Source organism: Podarcis raffonei, chromosome 9 (genome assembly GCF_027172205.1).
Source record: "Podarcis raffonei isolate rPodRaf1 chromosome 9, rPodRaf1.pri, whole genome shotgun sequence".
NCBI classification, from domain to species: domain Eukaryota; kingdom Metazoa; phylum Chordata; class Lepidosauria; order Squamata; family Lacertidae; genus Podarcis; species Podarcis raffonei.
In genome coordinates this window covers 24,203,685-24,221,895 of record NC_070610.1, presented here as the reverse complement: position 1 = coordinate 24,221,895, position 18,211 = coordinate 24,203,685, and the positions used below count along the sequence as shown (strand labels likewise).

The following is an 18,211-nucleotide window of genomic DNA, read 5'->3' as shown; positions in this document are numbered from 1 at the left end:
GTCACTGAATGACTCAGGGATTATGACAGGTACCTGATATTAGGGACTAGGTACGCTGATTTCCCGAAGGAAGTAAAAGGGCATGGGGCAACAGTGGCAGCTATATGTTGGTCTAACATGTTGTTCAGACTCCTGCTCACCAGTAATTCTCGCTGGTGAAACTGTGGGAAAAGCCTGCATCACTCTAGGCAGGATCACTTGAGGTCCTGTTGATCCTGGAGTGCAACAGTGGAAAGCACCTTGTGCAATGATGCCTGAGAGATGCAACCCATGGTTTGGAATGACAAGATGGATCCAACGTTGCTGCTGCCTAATGTCGGTGAACCAGATGTGTGGGTCATCTCTCTCTAAACCTCCAGTTCTCATTTGAAGATTTATTCTTAACTTTCCAGAGTTAATTCTACATAGTTTCTGATGAGAGCAGTCCCTGCACACACCACAGTTTAGTCCTGGTCAGCCTCTTCTGCTTTCAAGTTTCACAGAGTTACAAGGTGAGTGGTTTTTGTTTTTTTTACACCTCTCTTAAATGCCCTCCTCCTCCTTGCTTTATTGCCAATGCTATATGTGAAATTTAAGAACCTGGTTCAAACTGCAGCAACTTCATGACACCTAGGTGCACCATGAATGTAGTGTTTCTCAAAAGATGCTGACAACTCCTACATATACGTTGCAGCATATACATCTCTCACAAAATATAGGGGTTCCATTATACTCATGGAAATACTCACGGAAATACCCCTGCATTCCCTCAAACAAGCAGCCCTGAAGTGCATGCCTGAGTCATCATTAACAATAGAGAACCTGCTGTGCTTACCATATTTGCAACCGAAACCAAATATACCTTGAACACTGTTTATCCACTGAAAATAGAGAGGGTGTTGCCTACTGACCAGTCCTTTATTTCATGCACAGGTGTAGACGAAGTAAACCCAAACGTGGAAGAAACAGAATGGAATGTCCCAGATAGAAAAGTATTCGCGACACCCCGATCTGTGGAAGCGGAGTTTGTTGGAGAAGAAAACACCCCAAGATGCAGAAACCAAACTAGCCCCACCTTCTCCTGGTGCTAGATAGAGTGGCCAACTAAATACTCATATTAAGCAGTCAACCTGAGAAACAGGAGGCAAGTAGATAATGATGTCTGTGAAGGACCTGATCATCAAATGGCAAAGGGCAGGTGAAAGCTTCAGCTTCTTACATGAGCAGATACAAATAAGACACAGAGATATGGTTTGTTTATTTAATCAAATTAAAAAAACAACACCATGACTAACATCTTAATACGTAACAGGTACCATTTCCATTATCACATTTGTGCCACTCGTTTGGAAGGTAGGGACAACAAAGCTGATTTTATCAGCATGTCCTGGATAATGACATTTTATTTTCCCTGAAAGCCCCAAACATTGATTGCAGCATGCTATTATTTACTTTAATATTTAATAAATTATAATGCTGCTTTAAATTGATCTTAACTGTGATCCTTTGTGTTTAAAAGTATAGTTAAGACAATAAAGAGCTCATGAATATTTATGTGATGCCATATTTTGGAGATAAGATGACCAGGCATTTTTATTTCTGAAAATGGAAGGGTCAGGTATTTCAAAATTACTCTTGTGCTATATATATTCTTTGTTTTTTATGTTATTGTTTATGTAAATTTAAATGAACAATAAATAAATAAAGGGCTGTTTCACTGAACACCTCCGGTGGTTTGTTTGTTTGTTTGTCTTTTGCCACATTTGTGGGTCATGAAACATCCACTGTCTCTATTTCCAAGCAAACTGAAAACATAGTTTGGTCAACGTTGTTCAACTGAAACAAAAATGTTTCGATTTACAAGAGAAGAGTCACTGTAGAAACAATTTGTGGATGAAACTGAATAGAAAGTGCAGAGCAACTTTAATCCGATTGGCTTAAGATAAATGCTTATTGTTTAAATGTCTATAAACAATAAGTGGGTCAGTAAGAGAACCACAGCAGAGGGCAACCCAACAACAGAGACAGGCGAAGCATTGGGGGTGTTTTTTTGCTTCGTGTTTTCCTTCTTTCTCTCCCTCCACAATGGGGTGGAAAACCTCCCTCTTCTCCTCTCCCATGTGCAGCCATCGCTGCTTGACAAGTAAGTAAAGGGTATAGAATGGGGACGCTGGGAATTCACATTTTGATTGAAGCTGGGAATGAATTTAGGGGCTTTGAAAGCTCAGCTCTCGACACAAGATTTACCCACCCTGGAAGAGTGGCAGATGAAGGTGATGGACTATATGGAATTGGCGGAAATGACTGGCAGAATCCGAGACCTGGGAGAAGAGTTGGTGGAAGAAGACTGGAAGAAATTTAAAGACTATCTTCAGAAACACTGTAAAATTAATGAATGTTAAAATGATGTTGGATTGAAAATAAGTGGCATTAGCAACAAAGTTAATAAGAATATGCAAAAATGAATTGATAAATGGATGAAAATATAGAGTTATAATATGTTAAGATATAGAGTTAAGATAAACGAAAGAGGGTAAGGATTTGCTGATTTGATTATTTAAATGGGAATACAAAAAGAGGAGGTGTGAGGAGGTCAAGGAAACAAGCTAATGAGTTCTAAAGTTACTAAAAACGGATTTGTTTTTAATTCTTTTTTATTTGTTTGTTTTTTGTATTTCGTATTTTTATTCTTCTTTCTTCTTTTTTATGTATTTTTGTGTGTTCTCTTTTTTGTATTTTTTTCTTTCTATATGACTTTTTTCTATTTTGTAAACTTATGTTTTTGTAAAATCGCAATAAATATCTTTTTTTTAAAAAAATGAAAGCTCAGCTCTCATTTGAGATTGGCTTCTCTGAGCCTCCAACTTCGAATTCAAGACTGGGGGTGGGTGTCAATGCTTTGCAGTGATGCCAGTCCTCCTTGGAAGGTCCTCCAGGGGGTAATTCTTGGGCAGTATTCTTCGGCTCTGTGTAGCTTTCAGTGTGGGGTTCCTCAGGGTTCAAATTTATCCCCTGTGCATTATATGTAGGGCTACCTCTGAAGATGGTTTGGAAACTTCAACTGGTGCAGAATTTGGCAACCAGTTAGCTTATCAGGGCAATTTAGTTTAAGCATATTACACAGATCTCATGGTGTAGAAGGCTGGATGTCCTAGAGTATGATCATTGTCAAAACCACATTATGGCTTTCTGAAATTTACCCAGAGGAAATACATGTTTTAGGACAAATTTCCAGTTCTTTGGGGGCAGTTTTCTAATATCTGGCCTGGAAATGGCTCTAATATTGCAGGTACAAAGAAGAGGTTTGCTATACCTGTGGAGAAGAGAATTGCACAAGCTATGGCTATAAGAACTTCTGCAACCTGCTTGCAGCGTTTTTCTATACTGCTTATGTGGTATTCTGTGAAGTGGTTTGAGTCTTCAGTAGCTATTTTCTAGATGATGTGATCATGTTAGGGGTTAAGGAGAAGGTTATGGTTGAATTCCTTGATTTGGACTTCTCATGAGTAGAACATAAGGACACAAAGAAATCAAGGCACAAAGAAATTGTGATGATTTTTGCATCCACAAGAATTATGATAGTATAGTTATCCAAGTACTCTGATGCTAAAGGTTTATAGTTTGCAGTTGTCTATGTTGGTATCTCTGGGCAACATTAAGGTGTGCTGATTTTTACATTGATATTCATATTGAAGCAGGAATTTCTTCTCTGGATGATGTGTCCATGAAGCCCTTTATTATTAGTGATCAGACATATGCCATTCTGCTGCAGTTAGTGAGAGTCTATAGCTGGCATCTCACAATGTCAAAGGATTCTGGATCAGCTATAGTAATAGCAATGTATAGTTATTGTTAAACCACTTTGCTTTTTTAACGACATACGTAGCATATAAGTATTTTTTAAAATTAATACATAATAGCAGTCTTATTCATTTTTTGGTATATACAGGATTGTTTGTGTTATGGAAATACATTTTGCTTTCATACACTGCAAGTTTTAGTTTCTGGTAGAGTATGCTGTCAAAAGTTCCTGTAATTCAAATCTGGTAACTTACTTTCCCAACTGCAAACCAATGTGGTTTAATGCAGATACAAAAACATGAATTCCCTTAAATCTAAATTAACAATTGCCTGTAGGAAAAACTAAGAATTTTATACAACTGAATCCATGTTTTTCATTGTAGGATAACATAAATGAAGTATCCCATTCTTTAAATATATTTGCTCCATGGCATCTCCTGAAGGCCCATCAGATATCAGACTTCTAGGGGGCGAAAACATGAATAGATGTGGGGAAACTTTGCCCCCCCCCCAGATGTTGCTGATCTTACAACCCCCATCATACCTGGCCATCTGCCATGCTTACTGGGACTGACTTGAATTGTAATTCAACAACATCTGGAGGGCCAGAGGTTCCTGACACCTGCCCTAAGATGTTCATGGGAGATGTTTACGCTGAACAGTCTTTTTTAATCACTTTTGAGATAAATATGTTACATCCTTAATCTATTTTGACAGCAGATATCCAGTATTTTCACAATCACAAAGCAAGAAATTTTGGATGCAGTTATGTGCTCCATATGCCCCTTGCTTCCCATGCTGTTCTCTCACCTGCTTCTGAGCAGGTATCAGCTGGACATATGTACATAGGGCCTGCCATCACTTGGGTGACAGTTAAGGGGAGGGAGCCAGCCTACGCCCGCTCTCTTTCCCCAGTCTGGCTTATCATCTCTGCTGAGACAAGCAGCGCAGGCCCCTGGGGAACACTGCAGGTCCAATGGATGGAGTGGGAGGTTGTGGGTTGCTGCACTGGTGCCAGCACTGATCCTAACCATCTCTGCATCCTGTCCTCTGCACATGGAGAACTGCTTTGCATCCTTTATGTGTTCTCTTACATCGGGGATTAGGGAGTTTTGTTTTGTTGAGGGTCACATTCCCTTAGTGGCAATCTGTCAGAGCCATGTGCCAGTAATAGGTGGGTCTAGAGCTCAAAGTGGGTGGGGCCAGCCCCTTCTCCCTTTTACGGCCACCCCTTTCCCCCTCCCTCTCTGTCTCCCTCCCTGTCTCCTAGCTAAGTTGATGGCAGAGGGCCAGGGCTCTCAATGGATTTGCTTGTTGACAACTTCTCCCCTTCTTGCCCCATCACTCAATCCATTTCAGGTTTTGCCCTTCCCATCCTTTTCCCCCTACCCTCATGAAACTGGGCCAAGGCCTGCATAGGTTCTTCCCCTCTGTCTTATATAGACAAGGCACTTCCAAGTGCCTACTACTTAAGAAATCAAGAAAGTCAGTGAATATCAGAGGCTGTGCTGAATTCTCTGAGCAGCTATTCCCAAATAATTGCTCTCTTTGGAGCTGATAATGTGTCTTCTTATTCCCCCCCCCCCGTAGATGCATATACATCTTCAGAAGTGACCTACAAGTGGACCTTCAATGCATCTAATTCAGTAGAAGTGGCCCCGGACGGTTCGAGGTTGAATCAGTATGATCTCATAGGGCAAACAATTGGAGAAGAAACAGCTAAATCAAGTACAGGTTAGTAAGACAAAGAAAAACCGTTTGAGTCCTTTTTCCTTCAGCCACTGGTGCACTTTTGGCCATACATTCAGACTACACTCTGTGGCCCTGCCAGTTTGACTTGTGGACATAGGAAATTATAGATGCTAGAACTTAATTTAAGATTCAGTATTTATATACCACTGAATTACCAAAGTCTCTAGGTGATGTTACTATAATATGCTATATCATAGAGGGCTTCCATATGGGAGCTCTAGGTTGCAAAATGGCTCGTTTAGATATAATTCTCTCTGTGTTAATTGGAATGTGAACGTCCACATACTCCATTTTTAGTTTTAGATGCCTTTCTTTCCGAGTGACCTATCATCATATGTTGAATTTTTCTGTGCTATGTTTTGTGGCTCCTTGGCATAATCATTACTCCCTACCCTCCACCACCTTTTCCTACTTGTGGCATGCACATAGATATTTATGTGCCTGTGCACATTAAAAAAAAAATTACCAGACATTCACAAGAGCAAACATTGCCAATCTTTACTTATCATGTTTCATGGTTACTTACCATGTTTCAAGATTTTTTTTGGGGGGGGGAGTGTTGTTATCTATTTCTACAGTGGTACCCCGGGTTACATACGCTTCAGGTTACATATGCTTCAGGTTACAGACTCCGCTAACCCAGAAATAGTGCTTCAGGTTAAGAACTTTGCTTCAGGATGAGAACAGAAATAGTGCTCCGGCGGCGCAGCAGCAGCAGGAGGCCTCATTAGCTAAAGTGGTGCTTCAGGTTAAGAACAGTTTCAGCTTAAGTACGGACCTCTGGAACAAATTAAGTACTAAACCCAAGGTACCACTGTATTGGGTTTTTTTTTTAAAAAAATTAATAGGTCCTTGGAACTGGATTGCTCAAATTCAGATGTACCTTCTGCATGTGGGAAGTGGTACAAAAATGTGTGCTTTCACCACTTGGACTACCAGAATCAGAATGGCTGGAATGTGTTCTAAAAAGTTACCACACACATGACAAACCATACGCCCAAAACAGTGTGCTAAGGAGAAATAACATGGGTTATTTTTATTTAACAGAGTTTCCATTGTAAGCAGAAATCTGGATTAAATATAATTTTTTTAAAAAATGGGCTGCCATTTTGATGATGACAATGTCAGGTGGACACTGCAAGAAACTTCCATGCATGAGTTGCACAATAAACCCCCGTCTAAGAAGCATCTGGAGTCATAGTTCCGGATGATTCAACAATAGTAGATTCAACATTCACTTTTGTAGAGACTGCAGAGTAAAGGAAAATGTTGACATCCAAAGAATTGTGCATTTAGTTCTGTACTCTTCCCCATCACGCAAATCCCTTTTTAGACCAAAGTGAGCTTTAGGTGCAGCTTTTAATGCTTTGAGGGTGTGCTGCTCAAAATTAAACTATCAATCAATCCAGCCAGATGGGCAGGATATAAATAACTACTACTACTACTATGGTCAATGACCAATATTCAATATGAAGCTTTGTCCAAATATATAAAATAGTATCAAAACAAAGTAACTAACTATAACAATAGCATTACTAGTAACTGTATCATACTATAAAACGCCAGGCATAGAAAGCAAAAGTATAAGTTTGCTGAAATTAGTTCTTAGGTGTGCTTGTGTGGGGCTCAATCTTTGTTTGGATTTACCAACATATAGCGTTTTTGAGAGGGGCCTGTGTGGAAATCTGGAGTATGTTTGCCTTGTTAAAGCAGATGTCTTCGGCTTGTCGTGAAAAATGGTTTATTGTGGAGGCAATTCATAATTATTTCTAGCGCTCCTCCTAATTTGATCCATTCATTTCTAGGTGAATACAAAGTAATGACAGCTCATTTTCATTTGAAGAGGAAGATCGGTTATTTTGTGATTCAGACCTACCTCCCCTGCATCATGACAGTCATCCTGTCCCAGGTGTCATTCTGGCTGAACAGAGAATCTGTCCCGGCAAGGACAGTCTTTGGTGCGTATTGTGATAGACACCTGGATGTTGTGTTAGTTAGCATTGAAGGCAGCTCAGCATTTCAGGTGCCAGCTACAGCACGTTTAGTTCATCTATCTTTTCATTCTTTTCTTTTAAGAATGCATTCTCTTTTTGTGATTGAAGTTCATTATGCAGTGTGACAAACTGTGGCTATTTGTCACTAATACTACTTTCAGGTACAGGCCACAGAGCTCCAGGGAGTTGGAAGGGGATTAACATATGAAAGCGAAGCATGTAGAGTCAATATGTAGAGTCAAGATTCCACCTAAACATTAGGAAGAACTTCCTGACAGTAAGAGCTGTTCGACAGTGGAATTTGCTGCCAAGGAGTGTGGTGGAGTCTCCTTCTTTGGAGATCTTTAAGCAGAGGCTTTACAACCATATGTCAGGAGTGCTCTGATGGTGTTTCCTGCTTGGCAGGGGGTTGGACTCGATGGCCCTTGTGGTCTCTTCCAACTCTATAATTCTATGATTCTAATGTTCTACTGGCATTAAAATACAGGAGGAAAAAATGTGCCTGGTTTTAGGAAAGTTCTGATGGTAAATGTTTTCAAGCCCAACTTTCTCTCTTGAATTCTGGTCTGCCATTTTTATGCCATGCAAGTAGAGACCACAGCCCATATCAGGAGTGCTCCCATGCCCAAAGGAAGCTCAGTGCTTCAATGCAATATGGAGCTTGTCATACAGCTTTGAGATTGGGATGACTCCATGTCAGAGTCTGGGTACCAGCAAGGGGCATTTCTCAATCATGTTCCTGTTGTAAAAGAGGAGAAAAGTCTGGTGGATGTTTTGGCTTGCTATTATTATGTGTACAAAGTGATGACCTACCATCCCGTGTGCCCCTGCCTCCAGCCAAAGTCCCATTAGAACGATACTACATCATGACTTGCTTTTTCCTCCAGGGGCATTAGTAGGGTGCAATGACAACTGCCAACCAGCTGCCACCGAAAGGAGTTTCATCACTACTAATGAAGAGGAAAAGTTGAGGAAGCTGCTGCCAATGGCAACCTCTTCTAAACTGAACCCATATCACTTTTTCCCACTCAGCCCAGTTTTAAGAACTCGTTTTTTGCGCCTTTCATTGCAGTCATGTCCCTTCATTACATTTTTTTTCTTTCAACATAATATTTTCTATGTATCTCAGCCTACACCACTCCCACTTTGGCAAACATCACACACACACACACACACACAGAGAGAGAGAGAGAGAGAGAGAGAGAGAGAGAGAGAGAGAGAGAGAGAGAAATTGAGATTTCAGGGTTTATAGGGATTCTCAGCACCAGCAATTCAACCTTCCCATGGGATGGATGGAGGGGAGTACAGTTTCAGCGCAGTGAAAACCCCATGCAGAGGCAAGTGGAGGCTGTACAGTGGTACCTCGGGTTACATACGCTTCAGGTTACACACTCCGCTAACCCAGAAATAGTGCTTCAGGTTAAGAACTTTGCTTCAGGATAAGAACAGAAATCGTGCTCCGGCGGTGTGGCGGCAGCAGGAGGCCCCATTAGCTAAAGTGGTGCTTCAGGTTAAGAACAGTTTCAGGTTAAGAACGGACCTCCGGAACGAATTAAGTACTTAACCCGAGGTACCACTGTATGTCCAATCTGCATTCTTTTTGCTTGCCTAAACATTCCTCAGCTGTTCTGACTTGAAACGTAACCTCAATATCTTCCTTGAGTGCCACTTGAGTTAAAGTTACAGTGGAGAAACGTAAGTTGTGCCTCATTTGTGTGTTTGCCTGGGGCAGACAGGGGAAAACCCTGGTAGCTTCCCTGTGCTAGCACTGGGTTAGGAATACATCCGAGCACAATTATCAAAAGAGCAGTTGCATGGGGACCATTCTCAAACCCAAGAGCAGATATGCTTGCAGAATAGTAGGTGTGGCGATCACACAGAGTCCCCAGACGTTTGACGGTCTATTGACCCTGTGCCACCACTGTAATTGCTTTCTTCGCTGCCACCAACCCATTTCACAAAGGTACACATGGAGTCCAGACAGTTGTTAACATTAACAAATAATCAAGTTTATTTTTATAAGCATGAAAAAGCTTATGGTTTCAGTTAATTTTTCTTGGCAGTTTCTTAATCTTAGTTTCTTTACTGACCCAATGTTCCTAACAACTTCAAACTGATTATCCCAACTAACTATCTGACTCCACCTAACAATTCCTCTCACTCTCTCACAACACAACTCAACCAACCCACAGACTATTCCTCCCTCTTCCTTCTCCAACTCCCAACTCTCCACTGACTTTCACACAACTCCAACTCTCACTCTAACTCCTATCAGTTTCCACTGGCCAATCATGTCACACTCATTTAACCCTTTCCTTATGACCCACCTAGGAGGCAAACGCCACAGTGGGGTATGAGCCAAATGTGGACTATTACAACTGTGTTTATCCATGAAAAGTTTCTTCTTCTTCTGCATTATGCACATGAGTGAGCTTGCTTTTTATATTGGAACACACCCTGAAGCAGCCTAAAAAGAAACTATTTTTAAAAACTGAGATGTTGAGTATTTCTTGTCTGAGATCTACTCTCTGTCCCCCCTCTCTATTTCACTTTGCTCACATAATGTACTTATAAGCAGTAGGTTGCATTTAAGGACTTGGGATAATGAGGCAGTTTTAATAATCACGCTCTCCAGTTTCTTTCATTTATGACATCTGTTTAATGTGGTTGACCTAAAGTGTCCATGGTGAATTACGACCAAATGATTTGTTGTCTTTGCCTTGCTTCAAATTAGCCTGTGTAAAAAGTTGCAGTGCTGCTAATTGGATAAATCTTGACTATGTTCTTCATAGAAGATGCATTTGAAAAGCATTTGATTGTGCCTTCAGGGACTAGGCATAAAGCTGGCACAAAATTGTTTGGTTCAAGATTCCAATCTGTTTTTATTTCTTAAGGTATCTGTGCCATTTGTGTTTTTTCAGCAATGCAAGTCAATGACTCTGTGCTGCTAATTAAATGCCAACTATTTTTTTAAAAAGAAAACTTGCAAAATACGGACACATTAAATACACTGGATATTAAAAAAGCATACAAAGGATATCTAAGTCAAAACCTTCACCACCTTTGTTAGTACACAAAGTAGTTTTTCAGGTATAGGATCTAAAGTCCTGGGCTACATGTGCTGAATATTGACTTGTATAAAGAGCAGGTACAATTTACCCCATGACATGCCAGAGGCACCTTTTCATAATCTGTTTTGGGTTCAGCAATAGTTTCATTTCCAAACTGGTATTTGGGAAGCACAAGTCCAAATTTACCTTTTGTGCAGAGAACAGTTTGCATGCCATTGGTCAATCCTGACCAAAATGTTCTTTCAAAGAGCAGGCTTTGACTTAAAGGTAAAGGGACCCCTGAGTATTAGGTCCAGTCATGGCCAACTAGGGTTGCGGCCCTCATCTCGCTTTATTGGCCGAGGGAGCCGGTGTACAGCTTCCAGGTCATGTGGCCAGCATGACTAAGCCGCTTCTGGCGAACCAGAGCAGTGCACGGAAATGCTGTTTACCTTCCCGCCGTAGTGGTACCTATTTATCTACTTGCACTGGCGTGCTTTCGAACTGCTAGGTTGGCAGAAGCAGGGATCGAGCAACAGGAGCTCACCCCGCTGTGGGGATTCGAACCGCCAACCTTCTGATCGGCAAGTCCTAGGCTCTGGGGTTTAACCCACAGTGCCACCCGCGTCCCTAGGCTTTGACTTAGATCACAAATATTTCAATTTTAGAGGTCAAGTGCATGAACAGGAATTTATAACCCGATTGCACAATTTTGTTAGCATTGAGAAATCTATTAAAAAATATGAGGACCAAATAGTGACTACTACTGCTGCTTCTTTTTCTTTGCCCTTCAGTTGAAAACTAGAGTTGTTAGAAATGTTAACAGGATCCCCAAGTTGCTTAGAAATAATACTCAGATAGATATGGAGACATGTTACAAAATTCACTGAATTAATCTGTGTGTGTGTGTGTGTGTGTGTTTGTAGTGGTATACATATCTTTTGTGGTAAGAACTTTTTCTAAAAGATTGCCATCTCTGTGATACAATAGAGTTTTTTTTGTTTTTGTACTAATTATGCCTGCTTCCTCAGCATTGCTAATTTTCGTACAAAGGCAGGTCAGACAGTAAGCCACAGGCAAATCATCTTTGCATAGTTCTCTGTCCTGGGGGAGGACAGATAATGTGGAGAGTTTCTTATTCTAATTAAACTTAATCAAAGTATGTTATATTTGAATGAAAAAATCACAGCTAAAAATGGAAAGAGTATTAAATATTGGACTTCTGCTGTTTTCAGATTACTATCTTTGTCATTTGGAGGAGACTAGACTCTTGGCATCAAGTAATTTATTTAATGACTCTCCTAAACCCTGCCAGAAAACTACCTCACGAGTTTCAGTTTATGGACAAACTACGCATAACAGATGCAGACTCATTTGTTGAAGCTTGAGTCTTCCTCCCCAAATACATATAAAGCAATTACAAATTTTAGACAAAAGGTATGGGGTTAGCTATGGGACGTGGGTGGCCCTGTGGGTTAAACCCCAGAGCCTAGGACTTGCTGATAAGAAGGTCGGCAGTTCCAATCCCCGCGACGGGGTGAGCCTCCGTTGCTCAGTCCCTGCTCCTGCCAACCTAGCAGTTCGAAAGCACATCAAAGTACAAGTAGATAAATAGGTACTGCTCTGGCGGGAAGGTAAACAGTGTTTCCGTGCGCTGCTCTGGTTCGCCAGAAGCAGCTTAGTCATGCTGGCCACGTGACCCAGAAGCTGTACGCCGGCTCCCTCGGCCAATAAAGCGAGATGAGCGCCGCAACCCCAGAGTCATCCGTGACTGGACCTAATGGTCAGGGGTCCCTTTACCTTTACCTTTATGGGGTTAGCTTACAACAGAAAGATCCCAAGAACAAAAAAGAATTAGAATTGTTTATATAAATATGATGTGGGGGGGAAATGCCAACTCAATTTACAAATAGCAGATACCTGCAACCTAACAAATAAATCTGCGTGTTCTTCTCTTGAGCTTTCATTACACTAGTGGGGAAGCTCTGGCCTAATAAGGCATGGCAGGCCTCTCCATTTGGCCTGCAAGGCCTTTGGTGCAAGCCATGCCCACCTGCCCATCACCTGATGTCATATGGCAGGCATCCCCAAACCCCACCCTCCAGCTGTTTTGGGACTACAACTCCCATCATCCCTAGCTAACAGGACCAGTGGTCAGACATGATGGGAATTGTAGTTCCAAAACAGCTGGAGGGCCGAGTTTGGGGATGCCTGTCATATGGTGTCAAACATGGGATTGGTAAAGCTGCAGTTTCAAAGGTATACTTGGGAATGCACTCTAAACCTTAGAATCTGCTCCTAATAGCACCAGAATAGACCCATGGCTGCCAAGGAAATATTGGGAATGTGTGACTGTTTATTTGCACCTATGCATTTAATTCAATATTGTTCGAATTTGGTGCTTTGCCCTGTCGTACCTTTTTCAGCATGGAAAGGCACTGAATTCATAGAGCACTGAATTCAAGCCACTGTGTATTAGCAGTTCAAATAATGTATTGGATATGGTCAGAGGGATAACTCCTGATATCTCAAACAACCCCTGAAAAATAATAAATAATTGACTTGTGCTCACCCCACCCCCGCCCCCCACCCCCACCTGTTTGTAGTTCTTGTGAAACATGTCAAGCAGAAACCTACTCATCTGCCTTTTCATTTTGCCAGATATATGTGAAGCTCATTGATTTTCCTGCAGGAGAGAAGCAGAATTGCATATTATCTGTTGGTGCTAATTTGTCACATTATTGCTACCCTAAAAAGCAGTAGGTGGTATCCATCTAAACAAGGGTGCTTAGCACTGCAGTGGAATTTCCTTGTCCTCTCTTCTACCCACACTGTTCTGCAGAACCTGTAAATCGCTTCTTGTCGATTGCCCAACCCTCTGGGGCAGATTTCCTCAGGGTGCAGAAAGAGGAAAGGGGTTCCACTGCACAGCCAAAAGTCCTTGTATAAGTGGAACCGTTTAGTTGGCTACCACCCAATGTACCTGCACAAAGATACAGTGGTACCTCGGGTTACATATGCTTCAGGTTACATACGCTTCAGATTACAGACTCTGCTAACCCAGAAATAGTACCTTGGGTTAAGAACTTTGCTTCAGAATGAGAACAGAAATCATGCTCTGGCAGCACGGCAGCAGCAGAAGGCCCCATTAGCTAAAGTGGTGCTTCAGGTTAAGAACAGTTTCAGGGTAAGGACGGACCTCCGGAATGAATTAAGTACTTAACCCGAGGTACCACTGTAGTATCAAGTTTTGTGCATATAATCTTGCATACTTTCTTAGTCACAATGTGCATCTTAACTGTGACTTCTGTAGAGCTTTATCTCTCTCCACTGAATTCTGGATCAAGCCCCCATAGTGTTGTTATTAGCTGCAATCAGCAGCTTTACACTAATCATTTGTAATCACTAGTTTTTGCTCCTGATGATAAATATTTTTTCCCCAAAAAATACATTCTGAATTACCCTGACCAACACTTTATTTTCCTCCGTTTTCTCCCCAGGAGTCACAACTGTGCTAACAATGACAACTTTAAGCATCAGTGCTCGAAATTCACTGCCCAAAGTAGCCTATGCCACAGCTATGGACTGGTTTATTGCTGTTTGTTATGCATTTGTATTCTCTGCCTTGATAGAATTTGCCACTGTAAATTACTTCACAAAAAGAGGATGGGCATGGGATGGGAAAAGCGTAGTCAACGATAAGGTGAGTGATAAAGAAACGTGCTTAAAGTTCCTTCCAATTCTAAGAAATCAATTTAGTAGCATCTACAGCTGATAGCTTTCTATTACTGAAAAATAATTGAAGTCTTAAAACCAATATAAAGGCAGAGCAGATTGACGCAGGAGAGGAAAGGAAAAGAAGCTGACAGTTTGAGCACACACTTCAGCAGAAATTAAATTGTACATATGGAGTCTCCTCCATCTGCTTCATCTTGGAGAAACAAATATTGTCCCAAGGCTGCCTACAAATTAAACAATAGCCCATTTATGCCTGTTAAATATCCAAAATAATCTTAGGCAGCATTTCATTATCTTTGTCAGTTTGTTGCGCAAAAATGAATGAGGCCAAAGCTACTTTCCTATGACGAACCTTAATCAGGATTAATGAAACCCCACACTTCATATTTCAGCCCCACATTTATGCTGTTATGTGAGAAACCTGGTACTTGCTGTTTTAGCTTAAACACTTCTCTGGTGTGTTTGGTTCTTTTTTATAAAAATAAATAAAAATAAATGTTATTTCTGAAAACTGCACCGAGAGAGGTTTTTTTGCCCTGAAAACCTGCATAAAAATATCAAAATAATTAGTTCACATTGGAGCTAGTTTCAAACCAGTTAGTGGTAGAAAGTCAGCAATTTTACTCTTATTTTACTCCATTTTAATCTGCAAAGCTGCATTAAACCCTACTTAAGAGCCCTGTTCCAGTTCCCCATTTGGAACCTTTCACTTCACCACAGAAAATAGGGATCTTCTTCATGGGGGCTATTTTTCCCTGTGCGAAGCAAATTAATTACGTATTTATTATAGTTGTTTACCACACTTCCTCCCAAGAAGCTAGGGCAATGTAATGTGGATATTCTGTGGGGCAGAGATAGGGGCCTATGGTCATCCTTTTTTTCAACTCTCAGAGCTGAGGCAGGACTTTGCCCAAGATGTTCTAATCACCACACCAACCAGGTAAAGGGTGTGTGTGTTTTTGTTGTTTTTGTTGTTTTGCCAACTTGCTGCTCAACCTGCTAGTTTGCTACATACATGTCTCATGTGAAAGTAGAACTTGTGTGTAGATTAAATTTGCAGGCTTAAGGAATCCGATTGTACTGAACATCAGAGAAGTTCTAAGGTTAGGAACATCACAAAGGTCTTCTGGATGTGTCCCATAATACCCATGGATCACAAAAGATGGAAATTGGAAATCTTCATTGGATATTTTGGAAGATGTATTAGCATTTAAAGCAGCAACTCAACTGTTGGAGACAAGAGATATTTTTTATTGGGGATGGTTCCTCCCCCCAGCCCTACATAGCCTTATGTTTGAGCATAAGCACTAGCTCACTAAAATCTTTTGGGCGGGAGGAGATTCTGAAGTTTCCAAAGGAACACTGGAACATTTTGAGAACATATGTTATTGACTGTGCAGTCAGATTCCTTGCAACATCTGTCTCCCTCCTAAGCCTATTAGGATTTTGCATCACTTATACAAGGCATCATTTTCTATTCTGTCCTGTATTTGTCAGTGGCAACTTGCCGATTTTATCAATTGATTCTGTAGATGTGTATTATTTGTGTGTTGGGAAGAAGAGAAAGATTGGAAAGATTACCAGGAGGCTTGCTGAATCTAGGCACACATTGCAGCCGATGTGGGAATTACACATGCTCCACATTATTAGAGCAAACACCTGAGATTAGAGTTGCTATGTATCAACAAGACCTGAAGGTATGCTAAGGTACTCTAAGAAGGCAGGTGAAATTTGCATGTATCCCCACTCAGCTATACATTTGCACAGAAGAAAGAGAGAGCCTCGTCAAAATAATTCCAGTTTCTGCAAAGCCTGTTTTCACGTATGCACTGGGCGAGATTTTCAGAGGAAAACAACTACCAGGAATACAACTACCAGACTTTTAAAAGACATCTGAAGGCAGCCCTGTTTAGGGAAGCTTTTAATGTTTAATAGATTATTGTATTTTAATATTCTGTTGGAAGCCACCCAGAGTGGCTGGGGAAAACCCAGCCAGATGGGTGGGATATAAATAATAAATTATTATTATTATTATTATTATTATTATTATTATTATTATTATTATTATTGCCTGTTCAATGCTGCAGTGTATACATGCCCCTGAAAAGGAGCTTACAGTATTTCATACACCCAGGGGGAGGGGGAGGACTCAAGCAAGGGTAAGTAAAACTACTAGCCACCATTGTGACATAATGCAAGTACCATGTTTGGGTAATCAAATGCCATTTTTGTTCCCCCACAGAAAAAAGAAAAGGCATCGGTTATTAAGAAAAACAACGCCTATGCAGTGGCAGTTGCCAATTATGCACCAAATATCACAAAGGACTCTGTTCTCCCGACAATCTCCAAGAGCGCTACCACAACAGAACCCAACAAAGCCAAGCCGGAAGCCAAGCCACAGGAAGCAAAGAAAACCTTCAACAGTGTTAGTAAAATCGACAGGATGTCGAGAATAGTTTTTCCAGTCTTATTTGGTACTTTCAACCTAGTGTACTGGGCAACATATCTAAATAGGGAACCTGTCTTACATGGGTTTTAGGAGCAAACCTTAACTTTATGCTGAGGGCGTATAACATCATTATAATCAGATTGTTTTCCTATGTACAGTACGACTAATAACTGCTAACCCGTGAACCGAGATGTACAGAATGTATATAGGTATCATGTCCATTTATCTCCAAAGGAGGTGCACAGAGTTTATTCATGGGATCTGTAAACAGATGGCACCCATGGCAAATATAGCCCGCTCTCCTATCCGTGTGAGTTCTCCTAAACTGGTATTCAAATAATGCTGAATTATATCCATACAACCGCATATGGTCCTACATAACTATTTAGTAACACTATTTTTTTAATTTAAAGTTTAAGATATTTTTCTATAAAATGACTGATTCTACTTTAATGCAAAGAAACTATCATTTAAAAGAGAAGGGTTTTTTTATAAGAAGTAACCTTAATTTCTTACGGTAGCAGTGCCCATGTAAATATTACAGGTGTGTGGTGAGCTCAAGTATTCTCTTATTCGCAACCATTATGAATGCAAGATATATGTAAAGGCTATTGGAATGTCAGGGTTAAGCACCTCTTTACTTTTGAGTCAAGCGCTGAAGTTGCTGATTAACAGTTAGATCTGTGGTACGGTCAGCACTCTGTTCCTGAAGCAAAAGGATTGGGTGCTTGGGCGGGTTTCACAAGAAAAGAAAAGTTTCCAGCCTAGCCCCAATGCTGGATTCATATCAATCATTGTAGCAAAAGTGTTTTTTCTTTCTTTCTGTCCAGTGCTAAAGTGTTTTATAAAAGCAGTTGTGCAATGTGGGGGGAGGGATACCGGGGGCAAGGGAATTGATGCTGAGCCAACCTCTCCATGCCACACTGTGGTAAAAGTTGACAACATACTTTTTAAAAAATAAAAAAGTGATGATACACCAAAGTAAACAACACAAACCTGCTTGCTCCTAGTGAAAAACATTGGCCAATATTCATTCAGTCCTTAATAGTTCTTCTAGCTGTTAACAGTTCCCTTATTTGGGCCCAGGAGGGGTGGGTCATATGGCTCTTTTTCAATATGAAAAAAAAATCATATGATAAAAGGGGGGCAGTGTTAATTAATAACAATGACTTCATACATTATTTTCTTGGCTAATCACAGATGTTTTCTATGGTGAGCTTTACAGGCACTTCCTTACATGGCATGAGCTGTTTTGGCTCTGATATATTCAGGTAGATATAACAGGAAAGGGATGCTTGTCTGGCAAGTGGTACAGAACAATCAAAGTAGGATATTTCTTTTTTGCTGCAGTTGCACAGAGAAGCAGAACTTACTCCCAAATAAACATTCAGGGTCAGGGGTGTAAATAGTGCACAGTAAGGTGAGATCAGGTATTAGAGTTGTTGTTT

The 18,211-nt window shown here is 40.8% G+C and overlaps 1 protein-coding gene across 2 annotated transcripts in view; it reads left to right on the top strand.

Moving 5' to 3' along the window:
* Positions 1 to 17,904, top strand: part of GABRA2 (gamma-aminobutyric acid type A receptor subunit alpha2) — a 70,879-nt gene extending 52,975 nt beyond the window's left edge. The window contains exons 7-10 of one of the 2 annotated variants that reach the window (XM_053402714.1): positions 5,371 to 5,514; positions 7,338 to 7,490; positions 14,077 to 14,279; positions 16,557 to 17,904. In XM_053402714.1, coding sequence (XP_053258689.1) covers positions 5,371 to 5,514; positions 7,338 to 7,490; positions 14,077 to 14,279; positions 16,557 to 16,853 — 797 coding nt within the window. In that variant the 3' untranslated portion in view covers positions 16,854 to 17,904. The remainder of the gene's footprint in view (positions 1 to 5,370; positions 5,515 to 7,337; positions 7,491 to 14,076; positions 14,280 to 16,556) is intronic. The other variant, XM_053402715.1, reaches the window with a different exon arrangement.
* Positions 17,905 to 18,211: the final 307 nt, after the last annotated feature.